General features: G+C 48.0%; 8 protein-coding genes across 8 annotated transcripts; 3 read left to right on the forward strand and 5 right to left on the reverse strand.

Moving 5' to 3' along the window:
- Positions 1-327: 327 nt before the first annotated feature.
- On the reverse strand, positions 328-891 carry TrAtP1_005855 (uncharacterized protein; the record flags this gene model as incomplete). The annotated part of the gene is made up of 1 exon (XM_066112890.1): positions 328-891. The coding sequence occupies one exon, from the start codon at positions 889-891 to the stop codon at positions 328-330; it is 564 nt and encodes a 187-aa protein (XP_065968976.1).
- A 508-nt stretch (positions 892-1399) lies between these two features.
- TrAtP1_005856 (putative NRPS-like protein biosynthetic cluster) lies at positions 1400-5543 on the reverse strand (the record flags this gene model as incomplete). Its single annotated transcript, XM_014089005.2, has 3 exons — positions 1400-4166; positions 4219-4518; positions 4576-5543. The coding sequence occupies 3 exons, from the start codon at positions 5541-5543 to the stop codon at positions 1400-1402; spliced, it is 4035 nt and encodes a 1344-aa protein (XP_013944480.2).
- Positions 5544-8813: 3270 nt separating this feature from the next.
- On the forward strand, positions 8814-9653 carry TrAtP1_005857 (uncharacterized protein; the record flags this gene model as incomplete). The annotated part of the gene is made up of 3 exons (XM_014089004.2): positions 8814-8839; positions 8897-9210; positions 9265-9653. The coding sequence occupies 3 exons, from the start codon at positions 8814-8816 to the stop codon at positions 9651-9653; spliced, it is 729 nt and encodes a 242-aa protein (XP_013944479.1).
- Positions 9654-9798: 145 nt separating this feature from the next.
- On the reverse strand, positions 9799-10883 carry TrAtP1_005858 (uncharacterized protein; the record flags this gene model as incomplete). Its single annotated transcript, XM_014089483.2, has 6 exons — positions 9799-9954; positions 10019-10125; positions 10177-10551; positions 10607-10617; positions 10681-10793; positions 10869-10883. 6 exons carry the CDS (start codon positions 10881-10883, stop codon positions 9799-9801), a joined length of 777 nt encoding a protein of 258 aa, XP_013944958.1.
- Positions 10884-11110: 227 nt separating this feature from the next.
- Positions 11111-14995, forward strand: TrAtP1_005859 (uncharacterized protein). Its single transcript, XM_014089003.2, has 3 exons — positions 11111-11338; positions 11396-11566; positions 11620-14995. The coding sequence occupies exons 1-3, from the start codon at positions 11297-11299 to the stop codon at positions 13855-13857; spliced, it is 2451 nt and encodes an 816-aa protein (XP_013944478.2). The 5' UTR covers positions 11111-11296; the 3' UTR covers positions 13858-14995.
- On the reverse strand, positions 13934-14373 carry TrAtP1_005860 (uncharacterized protein; the record flags this gene model as incomplete). The annotated part of the gene is made up of 2 exons (XM_014089002.2): positions 13934-14160; positions 14265-14373. 2 exons carry the CDS (start codon positions 14371-14373, stop codon positions 13934-13936), a joined length of 336 nt encoding a protein of 111 aa, XP_013944477.2.
- A 201-nt stretch (positions 14996-15196) lies between the features above and the next one.
- Positions 15197-21781, reverse strand: TrAtP1_005862 (uncharacterized protein). Its single transcript, XM_014089001.2, has 3 exons — positions 19130-21781; positions 18348-19054; positions 15197-18284 (listed from the first exon to the last, which is right to left on the reverse strand). Exons 1-3 carry the CDS (start codon positions 21313-21315, stop codon positions 17548-17550), a joined length of 3630 nt encoding a protein of 1209 aa, XP_013944476.2. The 5' UTR covers positions 21316-21781; the 3' UTR covers positions 15197-17547.
- On the forward strand, positions 15274-17241 carry TrAtP1_005861 (uncharacterized protein; the record flags this gene model as incomplete). Its single annotated transcript, XM_014088934.1, has 2 exons — positions 15274-15490; positions 15545-17241. 2 exons carry the CDS (start codon positions 15274-15276, stop codon positions 17239-17241), a joined length of 1914 nt encoding a protein of 637 aa, XP_013944409.1.
- Positions 21782-21790: the final 9 nt, after the last annotated feature.

Consider the following 21790-nt stretch of genomic DNA (forward strand, 5'->3'; position numbering starts at 1 on the left):
AAACTAGGTACCTAGACATTATATATCTATATATGCATGGTGAGACGGCCAATATACTACATGAATGTGGATACTGATGCTGCTAGGGCCAGAAAGAAAACCTGATTTTTCGCTATATAAGAGCAGTGCAAACCATCATTTCGTCATGATCTATCTACCTAACTAAAGATTTCGTTCCAAACAAGCGTCAACTCTCCCAGTTTCCAATGAAGCGTGAAGCTAACCCCCTTTTCGCTAATCATTCTACTTACTTACCATGTCTGTCTGTCATATGCGAGCAAGATGCGAAGCGCACTCGTAATCTGTACAACGCTTGACTTCGACCTTCTACTCAATCGCTGCTCTCTTTCCGGTATGCCTCTCTGCAGGCCATCCCTGCATTGTCCATCTTTCTTCCACAACATCGCCACCCATAATGAGCGTATGTTCCAAAAGACAGCTGTCATCCTTCATCGTGGCACCGCTTAGCAGTCTGCTTCCCGAACGCATGACACACCTGTCTCCAATATTGAGTCTGTTCAGATCAAACTTGCCCCTAGTGTTGATGTGAGCCACCACACTAGCATCGTCAATAGCAACTCTGTCTCCTAGCTTGATCAAGTCCGGCTCTGTAAATGTCAAGCTGGGATTACCATTGGCAAAAAGGGCGCAGTCTTTGCCAATCTCAGCACCCAGTGCTCGAAAGTACATAACAATCCAGTGGGTTCCTGTTAAGAGCCCGATAATACCTTGGCTATGAAAGCAGCGCCGCCGAAGCCTCTCGATGCTGAGGAACATTTGCCATCGTTGACAGTAAGAAGATTTATCCCAGTCATAGTTTCCAGGCATCCGGCGGCCTATCAGAATCCATTTGCTCGCAATGACAATGGAGAGCGCCAAAACGGCCAACATTGTGAATACGACAGCCATGCTTGCCCAAGACATGAGGAATAGCACGCCAACATTGAATACGTAACCAATGTCGCGGCGAACGAACCGATTCATAAGGTGGTCAACCACTTGTGCGCATATGACGACTGGCGCATTCCAGTAAAAGGTGGTGAAAATGACGATGAATGAGGAGTAGCAGAATATGGCAAACTGTCCCAGGACGTGGTAAGGCGCACGTTTGAGATAAAATGCACGTCCAAATGGAGACAAGTCGTCCGTCTCCGCCGTTTCTGACGCATGATCATCTGTTTCGCTTTCAGAGGCCGTAAAGCCTTCCTTTTTAATCTCACCTGGCCTCGTTTTTGAAGTGCGTAATTCGGCGAGCGTATCCTCACTGCTCGAATGAGGAATTCGAGCTTGTATGCTAGTCTCCTTGGAATCTGAATCCGTCTTATTGCCAGTGAGAGTGTCATCGCTGCGTATATGTCGCACACGGGTACGGGTACGGGTACGGTTCAATCTATTGTCATCAACTGCCGTGCTCTGGCCACCTGAGAGATGGACACAGTCGCGGCCTTTTGAGCCCACGAAGACACCACCAGGTGCATAAGATGCCCCCCCGGCGTGTCAGGGAGCCAGAACCCATAGTAGCTTGAGTGCCAACTGTCACGCCGGGGAGCAGACACACTCGATCTGCGATCATGACACGGTCTTCGACAGTGATCTTTTCGGAACCAGTGCCATCCGAGGTAATGAAGCGAGAGCGAGAACCAAAAACGACATCGTTTCCGATGTCTATCAGATGGTAATCCCCAATGCCGGGACCAGTCCCTGGCCAGTAAATTCGCTTGCCAATTCGACCACCCAGTAAGCGTAAAGCAATAGATGTTGCCTCGTAATGCTGGCCAAACATGGCCGTCATGTCGTGTAGGCGCGAAACTGGCAACAAGGTCTTCAGCAGAGCTGCTCGCCACGTAGCAATCGCTCCTTGATCTCTTGCAGAGGCAAAGGTCATCTTTCCAAACACGGCATCTAGTAGTAATTTCACGACCAAGGTGAAAGCAAAGAAGATGTACGGACTAGCCATACTCCGTAATACCAAAGCAAGAGAGTGAAATCCCACCCGTTTGGGCGTCGAGAACCAGTCAAGAACCCCTCTTACTGGCGAGATATCTGGGGAGGGCATCGTTTCTACCATGCCGAGGATACCACCCAGCCAAGGGAGCAGCGATAGGATCCATACGAAGAAAACCAGCGGCACAGTGAATAAGCAAGTGAGAAGAAGATGCGGTTTTTGCGCTTGGTTAGAAGAAAGGGTCCGGTTCTCCTCGTCAGCGTCATCAAGCTCCCAGCTCGACGAATTCGCTCCTATGCAAACATTGGCAGGGACTACTGCACCGGGTGTTATGATTGATGCTGCACCAACAGAGGCATTCTCTCCAATGACAATACGGCCCAAATACATCGACGTATTTCCCTCCACAGCAAATGGACGACACATGCATTGTGAAAGAGTTGCCCCATCTCTGATATCAAGAAGATCCCACTCACCAACTGAGGTGCCAGAGATCTGGACATTTTTGCCAATCTTTGCTCCCATCAGCCGGTAATACATGAGCTTCATGCTTCCATTCATATTGAAAAATCCCTTTCCACAAAGGCTGACAATCTTCTGGACCATCCACCAGCGCGTGTGGTATGTCCCCCACATGGGGTAAAGCCCCTCGCGATAGCGGCCAATAATCAGCCATTTTGCCGCAATGCCAAAAAAGGGACTGACGATTCGAATAACAAATCTTGAGAATACAACCGAAATCACCACATTGAACAGCCGACCCAGTGTATGGTGATTTGTTGGCCAGCTTTGTGCGTAGCCCAAAGCAACAATAAAGGCGGTCCATTGAACAGCACGACGTAGAGGATAGATTACCGTGAGCGGAATCAGCTGAAGAAACATCACAAAGGGGTTTGTGGAACTGTAAGTCTTCGAGCAACCAATTGTGTTATCAGTGACTGCATCAGCCGGTTGAAGTTCTATTGTTTTGTCGACAAACGTAGCAATAGCAGAAACAGTCCCTTGGTTGAAGACAAGCTGGATGGGAATCTGGATAGCGAATGTAGATCGTAATGCTGATACCATTCGCCCTGCTTTAAGAGAATCTCCACCGAGAGTGAAGAAATCGACATTGAGTGCTATGTCCCGTGGGTCTCGGGAAAGGACATCTGCAAAAATCCTTTTAACTTTTCCTTCAGTGGACGCCTCAAGCTCCTGCAAAGAATCATTCTCCATTTCTGCAAGTAGCCGATCCAGTTCGTCGTTATCGACGGCGCCAGAAGGATCAAGTGGCAGGGGATCTGACAGCAGGTATACGTGCTCAGGCACCAAATATCCGTGAATGGTTTTGGATAGCTGTGCTTTCAACGCATCTGGCTGTTGATCTAATGCCCCTGAATTTCCTTCAACCGGACTGATAAAAGCTTGTAATGACCCCCTAGTGTGATTCTGTCTGCAGTAGTGCCTAAAATTGCCAGGAACGATGGCATTCAAGCCAGCAGACAAGGTGCCATAGTCAATAGCACATTGTAATGAGTTAATTGGAACTGAGAGGTCGGTGTCGGGAGGTGGACATGTAGCCTCCCAGTGCCTGTTCAGATAACATGTGTCGTCTGTTAACTCTGGTATCCCACACCTCTGGCCTAGTCTGATTCTCAAGACTTTATTGTTCTTCTTTGGGACATCATTCATATAAGTGATGAGAACCGGCCATTTGACTTGCTGTAATGACGAACGTAAAGCAGTCTGTAGTGTTTTCAGATCGACGCGAGGAGCATTTGCAGGGGTTACCAACACCACTGCAACGACTTCTTGCAACACATCGTGAGGCACCGAAAAGGCAAGAGTTTGGAGAATGCGTCCATGGAGAGGCGACTCCGGGGACATGGATAAGCGCATAATGGCATTTTCCACCTCGAAGGGCGAGATGAGCTCGCCACCTCGGTTTATAACTTCTTTGCTCCTCCCAGTGATGTAAAGGTAGCCGTCTTTATCCATGTAACCAAGATCACCTGTGTCAAACCAGCCGTTTGAGTTGAACGGCGACTTGTCCAGAGTTCCGTCTGGTTTGAGGTATCCAGGGAACACAGGCTCACCGCGCACACAGATCCTCCCTACGTCGCCCAATGGGACATGATGATCCGACCAATCCAGGATGGAACACTCTGGCCCTACGCTGACGCCTGATGTACCTTCTCTGTCCAACTGGTAATCAAGTGGTGGCGTTGATATTGGCATGCATCTATTATATGTCAGTATGATTGATTGCTCTAGATTGATATCATATCTCTTACTCGGTCATTCCATAGCTTGGAAGCACAACGCAGTTGAATGTATCTCGAAGTTTGCACGCCAACGACGGCAGGAGACCTCCCGCAGCATTACATGCCAATCTAATACAGCTCTGCTTCAGGGCCGCTTGACGGTCCGACGCAGCAGCCAAGATGACGGAGTGCATTGATGGAGATGCGTAATACCACGTCACGGGAGTTTCTTGGACCACATCCCAGAATAAACCGGGATCAAATGCTGCGCAGCAGACTGTTGATCCACCTGCGAAGATAGGAGCGAAGATATTTCTTACCAATCCTCCGCTGCCATAGATGTTAGCTAAGGTTGTCCCACGCGTTCTCTAATGCTTTTACACTTACACATGGTACAATGGCATCATGTTGAGACATATATCAGAAGCAGTCAGACCCCATGACTCTACTACGAAGCTGATGCCAGCGATAATAGAGTGCATTGTCATGGGAACGACTTTCTTTGTGCCGGATGTGCCACTTGTGAAAAGTATCAATCCAAAATCATCTGGTTCATTGTAAGGAAGATTCTGGCTCGGCTGAGAAATAGCAATGCCGCTAAGGTCTTGAATCTCGATCTTGTCGTTATTGTCCCACTTGACCACGAAAACTTGAATTCCCGCTGAGGCGACCCAGGGATCCTCTAATCCCAGTCTTTCATAGTCGTCTCTTGTCGTCAATATGAACTTAGCACCGGCTTGTTGCACATCTGCGCGGAATTGCTCAGCGCCAGCAGCAGGGTTGATTGGCGCAGAGGTATAATATGTTGTAACCGCAATACAGGTCGCAGCAAACAACGGGCCATTGGGCAAAGCTATTGCGACAATCGGTTTCTGAGTAAAACTTCCAGATGGGAGTTGAAAGCTATCAACAAATCTTCGTAGTCCCTTGTGGGATATATAGCTTCCTGGCGTTGATGACCTCAGAGCTGGCCGTAAGTCGTAAGATATAAAAGAGGCAAACGACCCATAAGATGTTTTCACCAGTTTCGAGGTGTCGTGAATTATTTGTGCTGCTCTTGTATCTTTATAAGACTTGGCATCTTCTGGCATTAAGCGATATAGTCTTGTGAAGCATTTGACTAGAGGGAACGTCGGCCATGATCCCGGTAACTCGGTCAATAGTGCACCAAGCAACGCCAGTGGTCGAGAGGAAGGATGTGGCGTGTCTGGGATTGCCTCCAAGATCCGTTCCTTGTCAATGCTTGAACATAGAAGATGTTTAAATCCTCCACTTGTGCTGATTTCAGGTATTGGCAGGGAGTATAAGCTCTCAAGCAAGACTGAAAGTCCCGAGAGAGAGTGGAGAGAGTCCATCTCGAGTCGAGGTTGTCTTTACCGGCCAAAATCAGCTATTGTTCCGCACAGTTATGTTGAACAATTAGTGAGGAGTTGTTTAACATGTCCTATCGCAGGGCTGCGACTTATAGAGAACACATCAGAAAAGATCTTTGAAGCAGCGGGGACCCAAATATCATATACATAGAGGGCATTGGCGATCAAACGATGGCAATTGAGATGAGATATCGATCAATCGAAGATCATCATGATCATTGGGGAGGCTACACATACCAGTTGCAGCTTGGGGTTTTCCCTCTCTTTATAATGTCATGGCCATTCGAAAGAATGGGATGTGAGACACCACGCTCAAAGCCATACACTTAGGGCCGATCCTGATTCCGACGATTGGGAACTTTTAAATTGATGATGACTTCATCAGTTGATAAGATGGTAACAGGGAGCAGGGCTGACCATATCCAAGGCTTCGTGTTCATGGGTCAATTATCTCCAAGCCTCCTTGTTAAGAGTCGGGCATATCCGAAGCTTCACATCTAGGGTTGATCGTCCAAAATTCCAGTGACTATGAGCAATGAACTTCATAAACGGAAGCCGGCTATCAGATTTGGTTGTCGCAACTTGCCAGCATAGGATGCCTACTTAGGATGGTGACTGTCTTCTATCGGTTTGTAGAAGAATACGATATGTCTGTGAGATGATGGTCTGGCAAATTCTGGCAGGATAAGTGCCGATCCTAGTGACTGGGAATTTTGACTTGATGATGCGCCTTATCAACTAGCTAAATACCTGGCCGCATAGAATGAAATGATAAGACATGTCTAGGACCAAGAGTGCGATGCCTCGTCGCCAGAATCTGCTTAGGATGTTATCAGCAATTGGCTCATCGTCGACCGGCTCTTTCACGCCTTCTGCCTGATGGGGTGGTGAAAATGTACCTCTTTATCAAGCTGACGCAATAGATTCCGGAAAGCATATAGGCCTTTTGAGCAAGAGGCAGGATTTCTGCCCCTACTATTGCCATGGTAGGCGCACTGAGACCTCTTGAGATTCGAACGCTTGAGTCGTAAAGCACTTATACCCAAGCTAAGGAAGCCGCTTGAACTGTCGGAACGCAAATCTACACTCGCTAGGCCGTCCAAAGATGTGGCCACGAAATTCTTGATTCCTTGGGGAATGCTTGATGGTGACAAGTCGCCGAGTGGGTGGCAGCTCGGAGCTCTCATGCTGGTCCTGCCAAATTCTGTTTCCCGACTGCGCCGGCGATCCATACCAGTTGCTGGAAACGGGTGACAATAGCTACCCAAGCCTCACCCCTTGAAACTGAGACCAATATATGATCCATCCAGAGATGCACGAGGAGAGCATGTGGGGAGGGATTGATTAAAACGTGTAATCTATGCCGCAGGGATAGCAGCTCTTCCCGATACGACCCCTCGGGCAGACGCGAAAAAAAGAGGGAGGAGTGCATTCCTCTCCCATGACTTGTCTTGAAAGGCGACAAGAAAAGTCCTGGCGAATGCATTTTTCCCGTCTTCATGATTTCCCATTAGTTTTTTTATCGAGCGAGCGCCAAGGCAGATCGATCGCAGAAGCAAAATCGATCGCAGAGGCAAGGAAAAAAGGCACAGCTGCACGTGCCCTTGAAGCTCTCGGCACTTAACCGAGGACATACGAGATGCAACTCCACGGGTCAGTGCCTATTTTTGCAAGCCGAGATAGGGCAAAAATGGTTCCATGAGCTGAAGACATTTCTGCAAGCCGAGATAGGGGAAAAAAAATTGGCTGCGTTGGAAATATTTCTGCAAGCCGAGATGCAACTCTACGGGTCAGCATTTCTGTAAGCCGAGATAGAACAGAAATGGTTGTGCTGGAAAGTTTCGCATGGCCAACAAGCCATTTACCACGTGAGACGTTGCTGTTTGAAGAGCTGTCCATTTTGGGCTGTGGATGATCCCTGATTGAGAAGATGATTTACTCGTCAAATTGTAAAGTTCTCTCTTCTGGACTGAGTTGATCCGTGCAATAAGCTGCGCTTCCTTCAATCTTTCATTCTCCATGTGAAGTTGGCCTGTATTTTGATGCAGGATGGCATGTGTTTCATATCGGTCATGAAACCCACAAAGAACTAAAGACATCTTGCAGGTGAGTCATCTCGGAGCCATCGAGGTCGCTTGCGTTGAATCGCTCGATGTAATTTGCTGCAGTTTTTATAGGCTGTGAATTCTTGTGTGATTACAGACCTCTTGTCGATCTAGAAAAGGAAAGCTAAGCTTTGGCCAAGCTTTATTAGTTCCCGCTTTCAGCTAATCGCGCTGAATGGTCAATCTCAGTTGGCATTGTAAGCGCTTACATGCTGCTCAGGTCTCGCGGCTGGGTTTATCTGTACTAGCTAGTTGGGCAGCTTGCTAGTATTGTTGTTTAAATGCGGAATGAACGGGGAGATTTTTATCTCGAAAATTAGATGAGACCTTGCCGCACAGCCCCCGGAGAAAAAGAATAGGGTAGCCAGGTAACTACTACTTGCAGCACAATGTCAAAATATACCCTGGAACTTCGCTGCGTTATAGTAGTAATATGTTTTATTAAAGAATGGTTTTGCTATGTGGATTATTACACACTTGAATTGTCTAACAGTACAAATTCCAATAGTAGTATATTTATCAGAAGCATTATTTGTATTTTACTCTTATTCCGCGCCTGACTTCTACTAAGTTGAGCCCCTAGTTAGAAAGTGACCTGTTCTAGACGGCTTAATTAAAGTGGTTAGCTTCAGTCAAATAGCTGCTCTTCATTCAACTAGCCGATGATTGAGCTAGATAGATTTGCAAAGCAGAACAACAGCTGTTTTTGAACAAGACATTGATCTAACAGTACACCTGGCTCTTACAGCTCATGAGCAGCATTCGAGGACGTAGATAGGTTGGAGGAAGAAAGCTTAGTCATATATTTCCGTTTTAGGTTAGCGTATTCTTTACAAGCATTTGGCCTAGCAGCGATTTTCTTGACATTACGGCGAAGTTTACACCCAGGCCCTGTAATTGCTTGGAGATTTCCTGCTTTTAATAAAAAAAATTGCTTCAAATAAAATAAACAAATTTGAAAAGCATTTTCACATGTCACATACAACCTAGTTACCTTTTTGAGTGGTACTGCTGGCTACTTCTTGAAAAAAGTGGCGTAATATCCAAAGCTCGCGTTTGGCGCTCTAGGTTGGCGCTATCCCTCTGAATGCGATCCAAGACCTCCCATACTGATTGATGGTTTCTTCACCAACACTAGGATTTCAAGATGGCGTCCGATATGCCCATAACTACGTACGTGTCATTGCACCGCGACGCGTCGTACATGGCAACAAGCTGATCTTTTCGTAGGGTATACGTTCAAAACTTGGAAGAGCGGGTGAAGCCTGAAGTGCTGTCGGAAGCATTGAAGACCATCTTCTCCGAGTTCGGGAATGTAATTGATATCGTGGCCAAGAGAAACCTCAAGGCAAAGGGACAGGCATTTATTGTGTTTGATCAACCCAGCGCCGCTCAAAATGCCATCGAAGAGGTCGAAGGATTCGAGCTCTTTGGCAAGCCCTTGAGAGTTGCGATGGCCCGGATGCAGAGCGACAGAACCGTCGAGATCAACTGTAGCAAGGATGAACTCGAGACTCACAAGCGGCATAGGCAGGCAGAAAAGGGTAAGAGACGCCCGAACAATCGAATTGGTCTTCTCAGCACTAATCGTCCCTCAGATAAACGCAAGGCGCTCGAGGCAGCCGACGAACAAAGGCAGCTCAAGAGAGGTGCCGCTGCCGCAGCCGAAGCTCGACCATCGAAATCAGCGAAGCCGTCGGGCTTGAAGTCCACCAGCGCCCCAGCATCAGCTGTCGTACCAGACGAATACCTGCCACCGAACAAGATTCTCTTTATCCAGAATGTCCCCGATGAATATGATATTGACGGCCTCAACGCCATCTTTGGCCGGTTCGATGGGTTCCGAGAAATTAGATTGGTTCCAGGTCGACGCGGAATTGCCTTTGTTGAGTATCAGAATGAACAAGGCGCTATTACGGCGAAGGAGAATACTGCTGGAATGCTGTTAGCGGATAAACCAATCAAGGTTACCTACCAACGTCAATAGGGCGTCGTTATCACTAATGTAATGGGCGATGCGTTTTGGTGTTTTGGTATATACTTCTGTATTATGGCAATGTTTGCAGTCTACAAGTACAAGAGGAAAAGAAAATTATCAATGGGCCTTGACAAAAAGTTATGCCCTTGTGCGCTTAGAAAATCACGTCGTCATCGTCCGCTGCGGCCAATATATCTGTTGGGCCTGAATCATCTGCCGCAGCCCCAGTATTGTTGTTCTCGGCGGCTTCCCTCTTCGCCTTCATCTCGGCATCGGCAGCAGCGTTATCTCGCTGCTTTTTGTTGGCGACCTGAACAAATAAACAATGTCAGCATTCGATGCAGAGAGAAGAAGCCATGTATAGGCCCTCTGACCTTTTTCAGACGGTAAAACTCTTCACGGTCCAGTTCATCCAGTTCGGAGTTGATGTATTTGATGGTATTCTCTGTTCGGGGAATGATAACGTGCTCAATTGCGTTCACTATATCGAGTTAGCCAATGTGATAGAGTAGCCAATCCTTTGAAAGCAAACCTCGTCGATTAACCACTTTGATAACCTCATCCAATATCACAAATGCAGTCTGGAGGCTCGCCAGCTCTACCAGAGCTTCCACAGCACGTGCATAGGTTTCTCTGCATCGCTGGACTTGCTGTCCACCTTTTCCTAAGCCAGTGAGTCCAAAGTCGTTGTTGCCCTCTGTCAGATAACTCTCAAAGGCCGGCAGGAGAACACCTGAAACGTTGTCCTGCTTTGTACGTATTCGGAATCGAGCCGATTTCGCGGATTCTTGAACTTGATATCCAATGTCGCCTCCAACAGCGTAGCTGACTTCAGCAAGAGAGAATGCCGCAATCTGCATCACACGGCCCATCTTCCGCTTCGCTTCGTCGATTCGCCGAGTAATTTCTGAGATTGGTTAGTTTGTCCGAGAGAAACGCTGGTTGAAACGACAGTAGCTGACCTCGGAAACGTCTGTGATAGCTCTAGTTAGCTGCTGCTCCATGAAAAGTAATTATAATAGCATTGTCTACTCACTTGGTAAGTGCCTCGCTTTTCCTCTTGAGCAAACTATGGCCAGTCTCAGCTCCCTTGAGCTTGGCCTTCATGATACCGAGCGATTGCCGAGTAGGGAAGACGGCCTCACGATCCTATTAGACAGTCAGATATATCGGATCGGCCGCGGTAGAAATAGAAACCAGTAATAGCCATGTGTTATAACGTACCGCAGCGCCAGACATGTTTGCGAGATTGATTAGGAGCTTCTATAAATTGTTGGGTTGGCCTTTGTCGTTGCTGTATGGATGTCACTCGCTATGCTTCGATAAGTTGCGTACCTGCAGATAATAGCTCCCCACGGCTGGGCAGCGCATGCTTCCCCCCACAAAGCCAATATCACTATAAGCGGGCATCTTCCGCCTGCTACTTGCGCTAGCACCGCTACCTTCCATGGCCGTGGCAGGCGCCTAAATATTTCTGTCGCGATAAATTATATGCAGCCCTCGCGTATTGTAGGCCGACATCCGACATCCTGACAGCAATTTCTGCGCAAAACTATTCCAAGGACAAAACAATGAGCCTCGTTGTATAGCATCGAAAATACCGACATCGCAGTAACGTCTCCAACCTCTCGCCTGAGAGGGGGAAAGCCACCATGGCGGCCCCAGTAGCGGACGGAATGGACCTATTTCTTGTTGTGAGTTCCCCTGGAGAGCGATTTGCGCTGCGCCTTTCTTTCTGACTGTACTCTTAGTCGAACGAAGACTCTGTCTATGAGCAGGACATTGTCCGCGATCCCACACGTGTTAAGCCATGGCTAGAGTATATCGATTTCAAGGTTCGCCATGGGAACGTCCTGGAACAAGCGTTTGTGATGGAGCGTGCTTGTATCAAACTACCGCGATCATACAAGCTCTGGAAACTCGTCAGTTGAACCCCGAGAATGCAATGTAGCCCAAATCGCTAACGGAACAACAGTATCTCACCTTTCGCGTGAAACACGTTTCGAAGCTCAATCCAGCAGTCCATGCCGCCGAATACCGAAAAGTCAACGCTCTATTCGAGAAATCATTGATTCTATTACACAAGATGCCGTTAATATGGGAAATGTACCTCAAATTTCTTATGAAGCAGCCTCTGGTCACGCTTACCCGCCGAACGTTTGATCGAGCCCTCCGAGCGCTCCCGATTACGCAGCACAATCGCATATGGTCGCTGTATCTTCCCTTCGCCAACGCCGCTTCGGGAGAAACTGCAGTTAAGATTTGGCGACGATATATGCAGGTTCATCCGGAGGACGCCGAGGACCTCATTGAGCTTCTCATTCTAAGAGGCGCCTATACCGAGGCGGCAAAAAGATACATCAATATCCTCAACGACACACGGTTTTCGAGCAAACGTGGAAAAGGTCACTATGAGCTGTGGAACGAGATGGTCGAAATGCTGGTTGAGCACGCACCCGACATCGAAACGAGCTACGAAAATGGAGTTGACGTGGAGGGCATCATTAGGTCCGGAATCATTCGATTTAGCGATCAAAGAGGCAAACTTTGGGTTGGACTCGCGACATATTGGATCAGAAGGGGAAGTTTCGAGCGAGCCCGTGACGTCTTTGAGGAGGGCATAACAACCGTTATGACAGTCAGAGACTTTACTCTCATCTTCGACGCTTATGCTGAATTTGAAGAATCCATAATTGGTGCTTTGATGGATGTTTCAAACTCTCGAGCTGGGAAGGGCATCGAAAACGAAGACACAGATTTGGAGCTCGATATCAGGATGATGAGATTTGAAAATCTAATGGACCGGCGTCCATTCCTTCTCAACGATGTTTTACTTCGACAGAATCCTAACAATGTTCTCGAATGGGAAAAACGGGTCGCGCTCTGGGGCGACAAGAACGCCGAGGTTGTTCAGACTTACACGGATGCCATTACAACTATCAGCCCAAAGAGGGCTGTTGGCCCGTTTCATCAACTGTGGGCGAACTACGCCAAGTTTTATGAACGGGGTGGAGATGTTCGAAACGCCCGTATCATCATGGAAAAGGCCGTCAAGGTCCCATTTAAATCAGTGGCAGAGCTGGCTGATATGTGGATTGAATGGGCCGAAATGGAACTGCGCAGCGAGAACTTTGATGATGCCGCTCGAGTAATGGCCAAGGCAATTCAAGCGCCAAAAAGATCCAACGTTGATTACTTTGACGAGGCCTTGTCTCCTCAGCAGCGAGTGCACAAAAGCTGGAAGCTTTGGAGTTTCTACGTGGACTTGGTGGAAAGCGTCTCAACTCTAGATGAAGTCAAGAAGGTGTATGAACGTATCTTCGAATTGAGAATTGCGACTCCTCAAACAGTCGTGAACTATGCCAACCTTCTGGAGGAGCATAAGTATTACGAAGAGTCATTCAAGGTTTTCGAGCGTGGCTTGGATCTTTTCAGCTATCCAGTGGCTTTTGAACTGTGGAATCTGTATCTCACCAAGGCCGTCGACAGGAAAATTGGCATTGAGAGATTGCGAGACCTCTTCGAACAGGCGGTAGAAGACTGTCCGCCCAAGTTCGCCAAGACGATATACCTCATGTATGGAAATTTGGAGGAAGAGCGTGGGCTTGCGCGCCATGCCATGCGGATATACGAACGAGCAACGCGTGCGGTTTCTGATGAAGATCGAGCTGACATGTTCAATTTTTACATCACCAAATCAGCCTCCAATTTCGGGCTGCCATCTACGAGACCCATCTATGAGCGAGCCATTACAGCCCTCCCAGACAGCGAAGCTAAGGAAATGTGTCTCAAGTTTGCAGATATGGAGAAACGATTGGGAGAGATCGATCGGGCAAGAGCCATCTATGGACATGCCTCACAGTTCTGCGACCCTCGAACGAACGCTGATTTCTGGACAAAATGGGAGCAGTTCGAAGTTCAGCATGGCAACGAGGACACATTCAAAGAAATGCTGCGAATCAAGCGCAGTGTGCAAGCAAAATTCAACACCGATGTCAACTTCATCGCGTCACAAGCTCTGGCACGAAGTTTACAAAAACCAGAAGGTTCCCCGGGCACAGAGGCTGTCGATCCTATTGCGGCTCTAGAGAAGCAGTCTCTAGCACCGCAGGGCTTCGTTGCTGCCAGCACAGGGCTCAAAGACATGCAGCCAAGACAGGAAACTTTGGCATCCAACCCAGATGCTATTGATATTGATGGTCTTGACGACTAAATTTGCAAAAAAAAAAAAAAAAAAAAGAGCTGCATTAAGAGGGGATCTCGCTGCCCTGCTTGCAATACTACCAACTTTACCCTGAAAAGCCCCCGACCCATACGATGGGATCAACCTGTTGTTTTTTACCTGGAGTCTCTTCACTAGTTGTAGAGCGACCTGCCTTCCCCGCCTTCATCTCGGCAATCTTGGCGTGATATTTCTCGGCGTAATTCTTATCGATGTGGCCATCCCGAGAGCTAGGCGTGGCATATATTGACCCTTTGCGCTTCTGAAACCGACTGGGTGGCACTTTTGCAGCATCTGGTACCTTGTTAGCAGCTTGACAGCACAACTCCCCCGAGTCTTTGCTCTACGCCAGCAAATATATCCGACGGCGATGGTGCGGGAAGGCTGCGGGAACGAACCCCATTCATCACTAAATCGACGATCTTTATTGCCGCTCGAAACCGGTGGGCTCCCAATTTCGGTTGCAGCTTGCTTTTGTTGCAGCTCGGGGCTTTCTGCGTTCTCCATGACGTTGTTCTATATCAATTTGGCACCTTCGTTTCTTATGAAGATGGACCTCGAGCGATGTCAACGCCAGACTACTTACGAAGGATGCGTTTTTGATGGGATATTTAGGAGTTTATATATGGCGGAGATCTACAATACTTTACGTGATATTGGTGGCATGCTGGAAGAGCTATCGTCAGTGAAACCTATGACTGGCCTCGGATTGGATAACGGCTCCAGAGTCCTGGCTACCCCGCAAAATAGCCTCATTCAACGGCGGCAAAGAAGCTATTGAGATTGAGTATCGCCACATGATCTCCGTTGCTCCTTGACGTCACTATCTAGCATAGCCTGTTTTATTCTCTTCTCGTACCACTGGGTAGATCAAGGTACCTATTTAGCTACAACTGATGTGTACTGGTAGTGCCTCGCTACCAAATAGGTAATCAGCTTCATCCATCATGATATTTTTTGGGCTGATTTAAACCTGAAAATACGCATTTTAATATCATCTACACACTAGGTACCTTTGCCGCTCTATTCCTACAATCGATGAAAAGAGTTGTTATATAAACTTCATTTTTAAGCCCAAGGTCGTAGCGTAAACCTTGTTACTAAAATAATCACATTAATTATAATACTACAAACAAACTTTATTTGCCGTAATACAATACGTACCACTACTGTTGGATTTAATAAGAATGTTGGTAATGCTACAGTAAAGCTGCTTTGCTCTTTTATGACACGGGCTCCGCCTCTTCATTGGCCAAACGCTCGGCCGCTAATCCCCAGCTCCCAACGACCCCTGCACTCCACCATACCTTAGCTACCGCAAATGACACTACAGGTAGCTGGTAGACGTACCTTGGCACTCTTTCAACTTCTCCGTCTTTCAGCAGTCGAACCTCTGTTTCAGGCGCAATGGCTATTGGGGCGCTGTCCAATAGCAGATACAACGCCGTGGATGAGGAAGCCAGAGCGGAAGTTGACGTGTTAAACTCCAGACTCGACCGAACCTCCCAATTAACCAAGAAGATCCAGGCCTCCCTTGGCCGACTCGAAGCCACGGGCCAAAGCGTCCGGGATGTCGCCGGCCCTCTGAATGGAGAGACGAGACGTCTCCAGACTCTCTGCAAAAGTCAGCCAACATTTTCCTGTCGGAATCCGAACCACTGCTAAGTAGGAGAGCTAGATGTCGAATCTGTGCTTACGGCCATCGATCGCCTGCGCCAGCCCTCAGACAGCAAAGATGACGAGGAGCAAATCATTCGTTCTGGGCCTGAAAAGGCCGGCTTGTCGAACTACTTGGCCTCCATCAAGCGACTGAGCAACTCGTACAAGGAAATGCAGACTTCGAACCTCCGCGCAAACCAAGGCACGATGGCAGAGCTGACCCGCCTCATCAAGCTGGGAAACTCGCAGCTAGAGAACCACTTCGACAAGATCCTTCGCGCCGAAACCCCTCGATCCCTCGAACCGCTTCATTACATCACCAAAGACAAGCCGTTCCCCGTGCTTTCACAAGACAAGGTCGCCCGGTTAGGCCTCGTTTATTCACATGTCGCAGGGGACTTCCCCAACAGCTTCGACTCGTCTGTCGCGAGGATATATGCCGATGTACGAGGGCCTTACTTGGCTGCCTCTCTCGCCAATCTGGCTGCCGCCAGTGTCAATACTGCTAAGAAGAAAAACCCGGGCGATGTGTATCAAGCAGGTGCAAATGGTATCGGAACGTACACCCAGGCCATGGAGGGCATCTTCCTCTCAGAATACGATAATATCTGCAGCATCTTCAAGCGCGAGGACTGGGGCCCCATATTGCAGGCAACCTGCCAGGGTGCCATTACTGAATTGGCCAGGACTTTACGCGAGCTCAATACACACATCAAATCTCATCTCACGACCGACTGCTATATGGCCTATGAGGTTACCGAAATCATTTCTGGCTTATCAAGCAACCTTGATAAAAGGACGGGCGAGCTAAAGAACTCCCTTTCTGCTGCGCTAAAACCTGTTCGTGAGACGGCCAAGTCATCTCTCTCCGAATTATTAGAAGAAACCAGACGAAAGATTGGAAATTTGCAGACACTTTCCTCAGATGGAGTTACACCCCCCGTTGTTGCGGAGACGATGCAACGATTAATCTCCATGGTGGAATTCCTTGGACCGATATCAAGCATCATGATATCCCTTGGCGATGGGGGTTGGAAGCCCGGGGCTGCTGGTGGTGGCCGCACAACGGAAGGAATTCCGAGTTTGGCTTCTTTTGATGTCGGCGCCGACGGCAAAGAGCTTTTCGCCCATTACTGCCTGGACACTATTGATGTTCTGCTCACCTCTCTGAACCAAAAGTCTCAGATGCTGCTCAGAAATAAGTCTCTTCTGGGCGTGTTTATGGCCAATAGTGTCGTCGTCATCGAGCATATGATCCGCAGCTCCGAGCTTGCTTCACTGCTCGATCCACGGCCGGATGTCCTTGATCAATGGAGGAAGAGGGCTACTGCCCAGTATACTGATATCTGTAAAGATTTATCGGTGTATCTATTCGACACCATTCATACAAATCGAACTAAGCGTCCAACTTCCGGCCATGCTGATTCCGCCGATTCGGCCTCGGTAGTAAAGGGTCTGAACAGCAAGGACAAGGACAAGATTAAAGAGAAGTTTACGCAGTTCAACAATGCGTTTGATGACATGGTGGCGAAGCACAAGTCTTACAATATGGAGCGCGAAGTGCGAGTAATGTTTGGTCAAGACATTCGCCAGAAGCTCCAGCCCCTGTATGACAGGTTCTGGGATCGTTACCATGAGATTGATAAAGGCAAGGGCAAATATGTCAAATATGACAAGTCGTCTATTGCGGCTGTGTTTGCAAGCCTCGGTTCTTAGCGGCTTCAAGATGTTGTGGTGGGGGGCAAGGATGATATTTGAGGTCTTGCGCAGGTCTATTTGATGAAAAGAGTTCAATCCTGCAGCGCGGATATGATGCGAATAGCGAAATGATATTTTCGGCCAGCGAACTACAGAAGCACTGGCGGCTTCTGAAAAGCTTAGATGAGCTGGGATGTGATACCATGGATGTGTATGGCTATTTAGCCAGATATTGTCTGTACATAATGATAATCTGCTTCTAATTTAAAAAGTGATCTAGCTCCCAGCGTGCAATCAGTTGGCCTGATTGTGCCGCTTCCTCCTTTATCCACTACCAAAAATGGTGTCTACTCGTGACCTTCTATCCCATACAATCACTCCATCACTCTTGCGTTTGAAGTACAGTATTCTATGCTGTGGAATGAACTCTTCGTCCGTTTGCTCAGCCTTCCAGCTGTCCAACGCCTTCTCCTGAGCTCCGATGAAGCGGTCCTCATATCCTACCAGGTAGTCGCTGGAATCCATGGAAACGTCCCAACGGATCCGATTCAGGGCGTCAATGGCACTGCGGAGTTTTCCTGCTCCCGGCGGCTTGACAGCTCTGAGCAAAGGCTTTGAAGAGTCTGTCTTTGTTGCTCGAGAGTCTTTGTTGGCGCCAGAGATGTCGCTGTCTGATTCGTCTAGCTCTTCCGAATCGACGTCTTCGTCTAGGTCCGAATCGGCGGCATCATAATCGTATAGCTGGCTAGGCGCAAGACGCACAGAACCAAGGCTAGATCGACGAGAAAGGGATGCGCTCATCCAACATGATTCGGTGTCAAAGTACTTCTCGTCCCTCTGGATGCGTGATTCAAATTCTTGAAGGATCACATGAACGTTCCCCTCTGCAGTGGCTAGGCTCGTTGTGGATTTATCACTAACGTTCTCGTCCCATTTGAGACCTACTAGATAGCAAGCGTTGAGTTCCGAAGTCTGGTCGTAGGTACTGTTTGTCGGGTCCTCGTCTGCAAATCTGGCTGGCCACATGCGTGGTATAAGACTTGGAGATTTTCGGCTTATATCTAAGTAGGTAGTTGAATGTAAGTATCCAGTAACGCTACAAGCGGCTCATGTTAATTGCTTACCAACAAGTATAGATATACACCTAGACTCTAGCCAGCCAAGGTATTTCCTTCCCTTTTGTTGAGAGGAACCCCAGTAGCGAGCACTTATTTTGATATAGGATCGATATGAATTAAGAAAATCAGCAGCTCCCTTCTCAATCAAAGTCAATGGCGTGGCAGATTGTTCCAGGCCGAGAAATCGGCTCCATGTCACATCTTGTTGATGGAACAGAGCTGCAGCTCTGACGAGTTCAGAAGTAAGAGCATTGACAGTAGAAATGGATGCAGTGGATGCAGCATTGAGAGATGGCCCATGCCAGCCAAGTAGACACAATGGCTCCCTAAATGTGCGATGATATTTCAATCCAAGGTGATAAAATGGATCGAATACCATCCCTGTTTCCCAGTTGAACTTTGAGTAGTGTTGGAAAAAAGTTGTCAGAATATCGGCTGTGGAGACTGCTTCGGATTCATTTGCCAATGCTTTGCAGATAGGCACCAACATGGATGAAATGTGAATTCCGCCCAGCATACCATATTTTGCTGCGTAAAGGCCCCTCGATTGTGCCCATGCTTTGATGAAGAGATGTGCCACACGATATTTCGTCATATCAGGGATGGATCTCCGTAGATAAAAGAGATCCCTTGCGGGCTTTAGCTTTGCCAAAGTTTGGAGCGGCAAAGCAAAGACAGGATCCGACGAAGGTCGTTTTAGAACATCCGGATACCTAGACGGGATTTAGTAAGATCAAATAGGCCAACAAAGCGGGATTGTGTAAAATAGAAAAGGACAAAAAGCTCACCCCTGAGCTATGGCAGCAGCAGCGCAGTACTGAAGGTCAAACTTGATGCCGCGAATCTCCAGCTCAAGCATTGTCCCAGTATTTGCCATTACACGCCGGAGAATTTTCACACCTTCGGCAGAGGCTTTTCTCAACTTCTGTACTGCCAAGTTGAAAAACACGCGGGTGCTTATGTTGCCTACACAAAGACAATCGATATCTGACAAGTCAGTCCACACACCCAGACCAAACGATCCCACTGGGATAAGAACAAGTTGCACTTTTGAGCGCGTTTCAGCGACTGCGGCAGTAGCATCTTCTTCGATCAAAATCCTTTGAAGGAGATCGATTGCTTCCTTTCTCAGATTCGCTTCTGCGGTGGTAGGGAACTGGCCGCTGGAAACTAGACTGGCCTTCAACTCCTCGAAGTTACCCAAAGAAAGGGCAGCTTTATGGAGGTTGACTTGAAAGTTGGGGCTAGACTGTGCAAGATTTCCTTCTTCGCGAGGTGACAGCGTAAGAAGGCAGCGAATGCCCCAATGGTCGCTCGCAAAACTTTGAGAGGCGTTTCCAATTTCACTGACAGCCTGCTGACCGAACATGTTGAACCCATGAGGACGCAATTGCGCACATTTCTTGACCAATATTCTATCATATCTCTGTGGGTGGCTGTTGCCAACGCCACTGGAAGCTGCAGCAAGGCCATTGGAGGTTGGATCAAAAGTAGCTCCTTGTTCGCCCTCATAGAGCCCCAAGCTTGATTCATGGCTGCCTGTCGTGCTTGAAGATTCTCCAGGCCCAACTCGAGTTATGAGCCATGAGTCTTGGAATCCAGCCTTTGCCACAATGGTATCAATTTCTTGAAGATATTCGAGACCCTTTCCCGAAATTTCACTCTTTTCCAGTCCTTCATCAATCGTGCGTGACGATGAGGCCAAGTTGAAGTCTCCGGCAATGACCCACGGACTCTGAGGGAAGGAGGATTTCAAATATTCGACAAGAGTTGATATCTCATCTCGTTTCGTATTGAGAGCAGTATCTGTTAAGCCCCTACTAAGATGACAGGCAGCTAGAACCAGTGGCGCTGGATCAGAGTCTGAAGTTTCGCTAATTTGTATTGTTGGAAGCGTGAGAATGGCAAACCCTTTGTGCCTTTTTGCGGCTGGTAGATACTTCCACTGGAAGGCAATTTTGCTGAGGACCACGAGATTCAGATGACTGGGTAGAGGGCCAATGCCAAGCTGCTGGGGAGATCCATGAGTAGAGAAAGGATACTGCTGTCTAATATTGCTGTCTGCTAGCAGAAAGCTGAGAAAGTGATCCGTTACCTCCTGAAGAACAAGGGTATCGGCTGAGGCGCGCCCAGAGAGAATATTGTTAACAAGTTCAGGATACCTAGTTGAACTGGGCGGCCAGTCGAACTCAGCCAAGACATTATAAGAGGCGACAACAAGGCGATCAGGTCGTTTCGTTTCATCGTATGTGTTCGTAGAATTGTCTTCAAGGGGCTTCCATGACGCGTTTATGCCATCATAGCGGAATGTATGTTGAGGAGATGGCAAAGAGCTATCCTGTGGTAAATCAGGGATTGCGGCCAAGGTCGCCGGATCGCGTACAAGAGACCTTGACGCCAGATCGATATAGCCCCAGAGCCTCATTGGCCGCGAAGCTGTCATCTTATTCGGAGAAACGGGATCGCGAACCAATATTGCGAGCCGGTGAGTGTTCCATGCCAGCGGCGTTACAAGCCGTGCTTTTTCAAGGAGGAATTGATGCCATGCTGCGTGAGTATCTTCACTCTGCGCAACTGTTAGATGAGGCTGGTATTCTCTGCCCTTGGGCCATCCAAGAAAGCGGTATATTCGGTCCCTCAGCTCTGAAAGACGTCTTTTCTCCTGCCCAGCCTTTGGGCAGATAAAGACTGTGCTGTGTCGGCGACGGGAAAAGACTCCAGCCTCTTCCAAGTTCATGGAGATGTCGTCGCCATCTGGCATCAGATCGAGCCCACTCAGAGCCTCAGCTGCATCGGAAAGGGCTTCTGGTTTCACAAATGGGTAGACGAGCGTGACATGCGGCGGCCATTTTGTGAACTTTTCGTCGTTGAGTGATCGCAGCGAGTTGACTGGGCCCCAAAGGTGAGGTGGAGGTATAAGACAGAGTGCAGTGTCGTGCGACTCTTCAAAAGTCTGCTCAGCGGGAGCATCCATTGGCAATTGATGTATTGCAAAACACGGATATCTGTACAGGATTGCTCCAACGAGGAATGAAAAATTGAAAAAAATGGAGATATCACTTCACAAAGGCTGGGCAGAAAAATGAAAGTTGTAGATAGATGAAGATTGGTTCAAGTAATGCGAGAACTATATCGCTTTCAGTGCCGTCTGTTAGAAAAAATAATACTTGAAATACATATAAGACTTTTGACATCACTAGGTACGAATATCTGAAAAAGGTCGAGCTTCGTAGTTGTGCCGTCTTGGGGGGCGTTGAAGAGGAATCATACGGCGTGAGTCACATTCAGCATTATTAGGCGTTTTCATGCCTGCAAAGGCAGACTCAGTAGGCATTGCTACTGTGGCTAGTTTCATCGGGGAGAGTGCCCGAATACGAGATGATTGTCATTTATTTCTGCAGGGGAGCATTGTGTGTGTGATTTGCATGATGCAGGAAGTTAAAAAAAAA

Source organism: Trichoderma atroviride, chromosome 3 (assembly GCF_020647795.1).
Source record: "Trichoderma atroviride chromosome 3, complete sequence".
In the NCBI taxonomy this organism is placed as follows: domain Eukaryota; kingdom Fungi; phylum Ascomycota; class Sordariomycetes; order Hypocreales; family Hypocreaceae; genus Trichoderma; species Trichoderma atroviride.